A 10,000-nucleotide genomic window follows, 5' to 3' on the forward strand; every position below is an offset into this window, starting at 1 on the left:
CGCAGACCCCTGAGGAGCAGCTTTCCTCAGCCCAGCCCCAAGCCCTGCTGATGAGAGCCGTGAAGGGTCTGACAACACCCACCCTGGAGCGATTTAAAGCCGCAGAGGAAGAGCTGAGGGACATCGTATTTCTACACGGAGACAAGATGGAGAGAGTAAGAGACTCCCGCCGTGGGGCAGAGGATGCTGCGCAGAGAGGGGGAGGGGAGAATTTCCTCTCCTAGGAAACCATTCCTGGGACACGCTGGCATGGTGCTTTGAAGGTTGGCTCAGCCCCTTTCCATTCATCGCTTGGCCGCGGGGATCCGCGGCGTCAGGTTTGTAACGTGCTCTCTGCCCGCTGGAGCTCTGACACGTCCCTGAGGACAGCCCAGCCACACTGAAGGTGCCGAGAGCCCCAGCCCTGGCAGCGCAGCACTTACCTAGTCTGCCGATGGGCCTCCACATTAGGCTCCAGGAGCAGACATGGTTTCCTCAGACATGCTGCAGGGCCTTGTTTGTCCAGCTGAAGTATCAGAAGGAATTTGGCTTTGCACTTTTCTCTCTGTCTCTCCCAAGCTCTGATCCTGTTGCCCATCCCCACAGATATGAGTGTCTGCCCCCCTGAATTAGATTGGCCTAGGGAGGTCTCTGGCAGACTTCATTTCTACATCCCCTGGGTAGGAGGCTCTCGGTATCATTTACTCCCCCGATTAATGAAACTCCACCACCCTCCTGGGAGGTAGGAATTGAACCCATTGGACACCTGGGGAAACTGAAGTCCAGAGAGCTCCTTGACTTGCCCAAGCCTGCGCAGGTGGGTTATTGAGAAAGGAATCAGGGTTCATGTTCCCTACAGTTCTTTAAACGTTGCCTTTTATCACTCAGCCTGGATATAGGTGACATTCCCGCCCTTCTCCAAATACCGCCTGCCCGTGGCGAGTCAGTGCAGACTTATTCCCTTCCTGGGCTTTGGCTTTCCTGGAAACTCGGAGACTCATAAACGAACCGAATCCTCAGCCTGAGCTTCCTCCCCAAACCTGCCTGTTCCTCGGGTTCCCTGCAGGTCGTCCCTGTCTCTGGCCAAGTTCCCTGTTTCCAGCAGGTCCCGGCGGGAAGTTAACAAATGGCCCCTCGATCAGCAGATTGATTTGTGCCGGGCTCTACCTCCTGCTAGCAGAACAGGTCAACAGAATCCAGCCACCCGGGTTGTAGCTCCTGCTCCTTGTTCAGGAGAGGAAAGAGCAATGATCGATTCCTCATGGAAGAGCGCTAGGGGGTGGCTTGTCCCTTTCGGGTCTGTCTACCCTGTGCTGCAAACTCTGCAGCAGGAGCCGTAAAGCCTGGCCCTATGGACTTGGGCTCCCAGGGCTGGCACTGTGGGGCCAAACAGCAATGCAGCCTCTTCTGGGCTTGGGCTGGAACTTGAGCTCAGAAGCCAGGGGAGGAGGGGGCTTCAGAGCCTGGGCTTCAGCCCAAGTCACCAGCACTGCTGTTCTGAGTGCCACAGCCTGAGCCCGAGGTTAGAGACCCGGCTTTAAGATTTGTTACGCCAGGTTTTAAAATCCCACAGTGTAGAGGTTCTCCATAGGGCTGGGGCCTGGAGCTGGCTAGTCCCATCCACGTAGCCCTGCCTGCCATCGCTGGGATGGGCTCTGGGGTACATCCGTAGAACCAGCTGGGTTTGGAGCAGTGCTTCTCTACCTGGGACATCCTCAGGGGCAAAGAGATAGTATTGGATGTGGCCCACACGGAAACTAGGTTGATAACCACTGGTCTGGAGGAACTGACCGTGGTAGAAAGAGCAACAGGAAGTTGCAGAGATGGAGGAAAGGCTCCTGCAGGGAAGCCCTTGAGAGCAGGGCTGCGAGCAGTTTGCTAAGGCAGGGAAGGCCCTGGGACATCAGGGGAGTTTGAGCTGTGCCCACGGTCAGGTTTTGGGGAAGGCTTTTGTGTGTGTTTCTGAGCCTAAGGTGCTAAACCAGACCTCAGGAAGACTGGGGTTCCTGTACTTGTCAAAGCCTCTTTCTTGAGATTATGGAGGAGTAGAGATGGGAAAGTGAGGTGAGAGGCAGTTTGCAGGGCTGCCAGATGGGGTTACCTGGGAGGAGGTCACTCATTGATAAATCCATCCCTCAACTTTCTGGCTTTCTTCCAGGTTGGAGACGTTGTTGGAAGGATCTTAATGTGGCTAGACGACGTCTGTGATCCCAGAGCCAGAAAAGCAGCGCTGAGGGCCACGGCCTTGCTGGCTCGCTCCCACCCCCAGGATGTGGTTCTGAGCTGTGTGGCGCACACGCTGTCATCGGACAGGTAGGGAGCTGCTCTGTTATCACCTCGGGCCATTATTTCTCTTCCTGCTCCTACTGACAGGCCACCGTCCGGGAAGGGTCTGTCAGGCTCACACAGTTGGAGGGAGTTTCCTGCGGTGCAGAGAGCTGTCCATTCTCACTAAGAGGACATGCCCAGGCACAGCCACTGAGGAGCCAACCCCTCCTCCTGCACTCCCCGGGATGGAGACGTGCCAGTTTTCTGGAGAATTCCAGCATTGTCCTGATTTCGATGGGTCACTCCACTTGCTCTCTGATCCAGTACAGGGCCAATAAATGACTTTGGGGCTCACTCCACATCCCTGGGTCATGAGGTCTGGCTGCTCCCTATTGCGTGAGAGAGGGCAGAGATGGAAAAGGCCCATGAGGCCCATCTGTCTGTCCCCTGGGGACCAGTGCAGGATTGTTACCTGTAGTCAGATCCCTAGTTATTCCATGGCCGAGGAAGTGCTGAGAAAATGCACTCATCCTTATGGAGCTGTACAGCAGAGATAAATCTCTTAAGACACAAATTTCCAGCCCTTATTGTTGCAACAACAAAAAAAATCATCCACACATGACCTGAGCGTAAATGCAGTGCAGCCTGCCTGAGTCTGCAGACAGCCGGGAATAATGGCTCTGAGCGGGGTGAGTGCCTCTTTTCATCTGAGTCCTGCTGGTTATTGCCGATCACTTTGCAGAGTCATCCAGCTGAGGTGTTTATAACACAATCCCCATGTGCCTAGGGGCCGTGAAACCCAACTGGACCCTAGCCAGAGGTCAAAACGCCGGCTTTCCTCGGCATCCTCTGCAGTGCAGTTCTGCACTGACCACAGACAAATCTGTGTCACATGGGAGAGCAAATTGAAGAGCAGCACGAAAGAAATTGACTTTCTTACCCAATGCAGTTACCAGAGGAATACAGTGCTGGTTTTCATATTGATTTGAATGTTTGATTTGTAAACCTTTCAGGTTTGAATTCCTTGAAACAGCCACAGTGCTTTCCAGGGTCTGTGCTCAGAAGCTATAGAAACTCGGCAGCGTTGGCACAGAATTTCAGCCAAGCTTCCTGAAGATCTCAAATCCAGGCCATTTACTCTTGATTTGTCCAACCTAATTCTCAATGTCCCCAGGGCTTGACCACCATGTCCGACCTTCCTCACCAAACTTGGAAGTCCAATGACTGGAGTCTTTTGGATCCATCTGCAGTCTTCCTCTGCAGATGCCTGCGAGGACCAGCAGTGCTTAGATCAGCAAGAATGGAGAGAAGAGAGGAGGGGGATTTCAGTACTAGTTTCCTTCCATCTCTGTCCCACTGGGCAGTACAATCTCCCCTTCCAAACTCCTGAGTCCTCTCCTATCAGGGCATGTTCTGATTCAGTGTCTGACCCTGCCCACCACACTGCAGTAGGATTGAGCTGTTAAGAGACACTTGGCCAAACGCTGGGTCTCAGTTACACCCCCAAATAGCCAGAGTAACTCCAGTGAGGTCAGGCAAGTTCCTCGGGACTGACCCTAGCATAACAGAGCAGAATTTTGCACAGTCTGGGGGTCACAGTTTGGTGGTCACTCTGTGGTCAGTACATGGTCACTGTCTTGGAAACAGCGGTTGTAGCTTCAGGAACAATAGCCCATTAGGGGAAAGGAATAAATACAACGTTCTCTGAAGGGACTTGCCCTGCCTCAGCCTCTCTGCACCAATCGGTGTGTCCTCTGAGAGATGCCTTTCCTGCCTACACGCCAAGTCTCTCCCTGGGGAGGGCAAGAGGTGGCCAAGCAGGGAAGGTCAGACTTCTGTTTCTGAATTTGCAGATGTGCCATTGAGCTGTGGAAGGCCTTGGGTGAAGAACCACAGCTCACCAGGGAGGTGCTGCAGCAGCTGCTGGACAAGCTCCAGCAGAGACGCCGGGAGGAGAAGAGCGGCAATGTGTCTCTGGCTGTAAGTGAGATTTGAGATGTCACTTTGCCAACCCGCCACCGCAGGGAGGATGGTGCATCTGTGTGTGTGCGGGAGCTTCACCCCTTCTTAGCTTCAGGCCATGGCTCCACTACACAATGAAGTCGACCTAACTTACCTCGGCATACAGCCGCCACAGCAATTCCATCCCTTGTGTGTGTCTGCACTTTGCTGCTTGTGTCGGCAGTGCACGTCCTCGCCAGAAGCACTCGTCTTGATTGTACGGTCAGGGTGGGGAGGCTCCTGAAAGCCAGTTGACGTAAGCGACGCGGTGTCTACACTGACACTGCATCGACCTAACTGCATCAACCTGGACTCTCTGCCACTCGTGGAGAGATTTTTAATTATTATTGTTATTAATTTGGAACCGAGGGGCAGTTCTGCCGACGGGAAGGAAATTCCATAGTTAGGGTGATGCTGGGTGAGCGGCCTTGCGTTGACCTAACTCTGTAGTGCAGACCAGGCCTTAGTGTGTCCTGGCCACCTCCTAGCAAACCAAAGACGTGTAAAGAAAGTTTCCCCCAGGTAAAAGTTACAGATCTGAAGTGGTTTATCTGCTGGTCTCCTGGCTCAGTTGTCTTCTGCTCTAGATGGCCCTTTAGTGAGCAGCTGCAGTTTCAGTGTCTCTTGGCTCTGTAAACTGTGACTAGAGAGCTTCCCAGCATGGGATCATGAGATGTCCAGTACTTTTGACTGGGCCAGAAACACTGGGCCTATGCGAACGGATCTCCTCAGGATGGTTTCAGCCCGTCCAGTCATGGCTGGAAAGCCAAAGCACAGGGTCTGCACCATTAAGAGAAACAACGGGGAATAACGTCATCCAGACTCTTCTGATCTTTCCATAGGGCTCCATCCTGCTTTCGTTCCAGGAATGGGTGATGGTTCAGGAGCCTCAAAATGTCTCCTCCCCTCTCAGGAGCCAATCCTCTTTTCTAATACCCTGTGGAGGTGGCAGGTGGCAGATTGGGATAGTTGACTGAAATTCTTTCCCCCCTCCAGGCAATGAGGACCATTTACGAGGTCCTTTTCCTGTGGGGATACCGAGAAGCCATCCTGGAAATGTATCCCCAGATGCTCATCCTCTGCGTCAGGCAAGTGCAGTATGTGATGGAGCTGCGCTTGCCAGGGACCTACAGGGCCAGCGAGACATCCAGCCCCGAGGAGGGGTCCAGCTGCCTCAGCCCCCTAAGGTAATGACTGAAAGGAAAAGGAAGAACAGATTTGTTCTGCTAAACACGTGTGCTCTGTTCATGGCCATCATTTGTTCAGGTGCTGTAGTTCGCCCAGGCTCAGTTCGGTGCAGGTCTCTCTTGAGGGGAAAGGGTTGAGAGCCGTGTGTTCTTGTGAGTCACACTCGCTCATCTGACTCCGTCCACAGGCCAGCTGCTTTCACTACACAGTCAGGCAGCAGTCATGTTTGTGCATCCATCCCCATGTGCCACCTGCCAAAGCGTCAGTGGAAACACAGAGCGCCAGAGGCCACCTCAGGTGCTGTAAACTGACACAGCTTTGCTCGCTTACACCAACTAAGGATCTGGCCGCACATGCCCGCTTGTGTCCTGTTACCTGCCACAGTAAAGAATCAAGTATTCAACCGTATTGAGTGATGACACCAACCATCTTAAGAAGCTAGTGTCAGTAACTGGTTACAAACTCAATGAATCTGCAGTGTAGACAGGGCCCCTTGGGAAGGGAAGCACCATGATATCACACTGGATCTATCCTCGGGGTCGCTAGCTACTGCTGACCATGCTGTGTGTCCCAGGGCTTGTGCAGATTTGCCATGCTTGGGGGTGATCTCGTTGCCTGACACTGGGATTTTTTTGTCTTTAGCACGTCAGTGGAGGCTGTGAAGACTCTTTTTTCCATGCCTGGATACTGGAAGGAATTTGCCGGCATCCAGTTACAGCAGGGTTGGGACATGATATCCTCCCGATATTACTACTCGCAGGGTGTTGGCCTAATTGCAAGGTAGGAGCCCAAAGTTTCCTCTTCATTGGGTCTCTCTTGGCAATGGGATTTCCGTGTGAAATATTCCTCTGTTCCAGCTGCCATCTCAGCCCAGCAACTAGTGAGGAACTCTCTCTCCCCCTTGATAACCACAAGGCACTTTCTGTTCCATGTTCCAGAGCCATGATCGAGTTTGAGAACCCTCAGCTCCCTGCAGTTTTCAGAGAGGCCGTCACCATTGTCCAGAGTCAGAAGGAGGATGAGCAGAGACATATCGCCATGACTTTCTGCACTGAGGTGAGATTCATTAATTGACAGGCACAAGTGGGCTTTCTGCAGAGCAGCTCAGGCCAGTAAGCTCTGGGGCACATTGTCAGGAGCTCAGCAGCCTACAGCCAGCTAGCTCCTCTCCACACATGGATGGCTGTGGGGCACGGCAGAGAGAGGGAGGGAGAGACAGGGTGAGATCGCCCCTGGCTGGATGTGCCTAGATGGGATCATGTGACAAGAGGAGATGTTTCACCACTGCCCCAAGGCCATGCTTCTCTCCTCACCTTTTCTTGGGGTCTGCTTTTCTTCTGCCCCAGGGGTTGTTCCATGGCACTCAATGGGGCCTGGAGATTCCCCTTTCCCTGGGGGTTTATTTGTGACTTATACATTAGTCTAACTTCTGGGAATGAACCAACTGAAAGAGCAGCAACTGGCTCCCTACACACCAGAGACTTTGTACGGGAGTAAGTGGCCATTTGGTAAAGATGACTGTCCAGGGAACAGACCCCACAGGAAGACCTCTGCTCCTCAACCGGATGTTGATTTGGCTCTTTCCAGTTGCTCCAGAGTCCTTCCATTGAGACGATAGTGACAAAATCAGAGCTCAAGGCGCAGCTCATGGAATGGACCCAGGACAAAAATCCCATCATACGTAGGCTCAGTCTGCGAGGCCTTGGCAGTGTTGTGCTCCAGCCAGCAAAGGTGAGAGGCGTGGATTGCCCGGGGACCGAGGAAGCCGATGTCTATCGAATAGCTCAGAAATGAGAGCGAGATCCCCACACAAGCCTTGTTGTTTAACGCACGGCATTCAAATGTTGGAGGTGCGTTACTGAGCGAATCAAGGCATAACGTGGTCCCTGCTCCCGTGAGCTGACCCCTGATTGCAGATGTGATGCAATGGGGGAGGCGGGGTGAGCAAAGACAAAGGTTACAGTGAGCAGTTGGCACTGAGTGAGAGGAGAATGACTTTCTGCCCCGTTGGGGGGCTGTGCCAGCCGTGGTTTCTCATAGGTGGGAGTGGGATGGTCCAGCATGTGCTCCAGGCTGTCACCCAGGATAGTAATGAGCTGCCTTCTTCATTCCTGCAGGTGCAATTGTTACGGGCCCAGCTGCCAGCGATCATGGACTCGTTCAGTGACAGGGATGGAGTGTGTGTCATGGAGGCCATGCATAAAGCTGGAGACATCATCTACCTCCTCGACGGGGAGGGGCTTGGCTCCATCTCCCAGGACATTGCAGTCAGCCTTCGCCCCTTCATTGATGACGTAAGGCTTGGAACCGCAGGAGAAGCCCATTTCCCCCCCCCTCCACCTGCCTCTGATGCCCTTGTGTCTCTCTCCCCATCCCCTTGCCTCCCGCCCCTCAGCCCTGCCATGGAGCCTCCTAGGAGTGCCCCCGCCATGGGTGGGGAATCTCCTGCTCCGCCACCTCCCTGTCAGAGCTCTTCTCGGCAAACCTCAGCCTCAGCGCCCTGCTCCCAGCCCCTGCTGCAGCCTGGCCTGGGGGAGAGGGGCTGGCACTGGGCAGATGACCAGCTGTCTGGAGAACACCAGTCCCCAAAGAGGTGGAGATTCCCAGCAGGAAAGAGGTGGGTCGGGAATGGCCCGGCTCTCAGGGGAACTGAAGAGCAAAAGAACTGCTGTGTTTTGTAGCAGCACATCCCTGCAAGGCTCCAGCAGCTGCTTCTCCCCTTCCCCAGACCAGTCTCCAGCAGCCTTCCCACCCCCTCCCCTAATCTTCTAGGGGTCTAGGGTTCGGTACTCTCCAGACAGAAATTGCGTCTGGGACACCAAGGGGCTGCACTGCCCTGCACAGTGTCTCAGGCCCTGTTCTGCACAAGTTGTCTATGGCGCTAGCCTGGTGGCCTCACTGCTCCCGCCAGCCAAGTCAGTTAACACAGGGGGAACCGGAGCAGCGGGCGGATTATGACTCTGTCGCGTTATGCTCTGATACTGCCTGGCTTTAACCGGGCTTCCCCACTCCCTGTGTGTCATTGCCAGGAGAGGGGCAGTGTGCGCTCCGCTGCCATTTTACTGCTTGGCAAGGTGGTGAGCAGGGTGAAGGACCCGGACAAAGGCATGGTGCAGCAGGAAATGATCAACTGCTTGCTCCCGCTGCTGCTGCATCTCGAAGACCAGGAGGAGCGTGTGACACTGGTAAGTGCCACCGTCCTTATTTCCTTATAAGCAAAGAGCCAGAATCCCCTGGGGCCCCCACTCCATTAATGGCCAGAGCCTCTTGCCCAAGCAGAGTCTTCTCCTCCCTGCTTCACTCCATGCTGGAGTCTAGGGCCTCATCCATCCCCACAGCACATAGCACAATTTGGAAGAAAAGCCTTCTTCTGGGAAAGAGTCCTGACCCTCTACTGCAAAGACAGGCCTCAGGCCTTTGGGCTGCTGCATCCAAAGGTTCCCAACAAAAGGCAGCAAAAGAAAAGGGAGCATATATCTGTAAGTGCCCTTCGGTTCAGGGAGCTGGTATCTGCCCACAGCCTTCTGGAAAGTGGGTGCCGGGACTACTGCTGCTGGCCCCAGCACAGCCCAGGTCCTGCGTCCCCCTGAAGTGCGGGGCCCCCCAAAGCAGAGGGCCCTGGGCAACCGCCCCAAACCATCCAAAGACAGGACGGCTCTGGCTGTCTCCAGCCAAATCTCAGTTCCCTCTCCTGAGCACAGTCCTGTGTAGAACAAATAACAGGAATCTCCACTAGCAGGAAAAGCGAGAGAAAAGGGACAGGGGAAGGTTCGATGTCCCCCAGACAATCCCTCTCTCAGTGAGAACCCTCTTGGTCTCACCTTCTCTTGCAGAGATGTAAACTGACGCTCTTCCGCTGCGCAGTGTTTCTCAGGTGGGCTCATTTGAAGAGGCTGTTCCGCAGCATGGCCTGGGATGGCTCCTCACAGCTCCTGAAGTGTGTCTGGAAGTGCTTGGTAGGTGGATTCCTTGTGCCTTGAGAGTGGTGAATGGTGACTTGAAGGAGACCTTTCTAACCCCACATCCTGAGTACCCATCCGCTTCGGTTGGGCGGCAGGACTCTATTCCAGGCTCTCTGCTGGTTCATTTCTGCATGAGTTACAATCCCTTCACATTTTTGAAATTTTTCTCCACAACTGTCAGACCTCCAAACTTGTGTCTTTTAAAATGAAAGCTGAGGTTCTGGAGAACACACTAGTAACTCCAGAGAGGTGCTGCTATGGTGTATGGGCTCATACTGGCTGTTGCTTTGCCCTGGCTGTGTGCTTTGGCTTTCCTGGCCCCTTCGCTGTGGGAAGAACATGTCATTTGTATATTGCGCATTTCTTCCTTCTTCCCTCCTAGATGCAGAACAACGAGAGCCACATCCCCAAATTCCTGTTCCAGGCCTTAGAGTACCTGGAAAGCTCACAGACAACAATAAGGCATTCTGCAGCCCTGTTCATTGGTAAGCAGAGAAATTCACTTGATCTTTTTTGAACTGCTTCCTTCAAAGCCCTTTTCTAGACTTCTGGTGTGTGTGTGTGTGAGAGAGAGAGAGACAGAATTAACATGTATTCCAAGA

General features: G+C 53.8%; 1 protein-coding gene across 1 annotated transcript; it reads left to right on the plus strand.

Annotated features, from left to right (window-relative positions):
- Positions 1–1,867: 1,867 nt before the first annotated feature.
- LOC135980182 (maestro heat-like repeat family member 5) lies at positions 1,868–9,883 on the plus strand (the record flags this gene model as incomplete). Its single annotated transcript, XM_065580235.1, has 10 exons — positions 1,868–2,292; positions 4,101–4,227; positions 5,245–5,435; positions 6,079–6,216; positions 6,375–6,492; positions 7,024–7,167; positions 7,554–7,730; positions 8,466–8,621; positions 9,270–9,392; positions 9,781–9,883. Coding segments are annotated over exons 1-10 (1,405 nt in total), but the record flags the coding sequence as incomplete, so codon positions are not given.
- Between the last annotated feature and the right edge of the window lie 117 nt (positions 9,884–10,000).

Source organism: Chrysemys picta, unplaced genomic scaffold, assembly GCF_011386835.1.
Source record: "Chrysemys picta bellii isolate R12L10 unplaced genomic scaffold, ASM1138683v2 scaf2110, whole genome shotgun sequence".
Lineage (NCBI taxonomy): Eukaryota > Metazoa > Chordata > Testudines > Emydidae > Chrysemys > Chrysemys picta.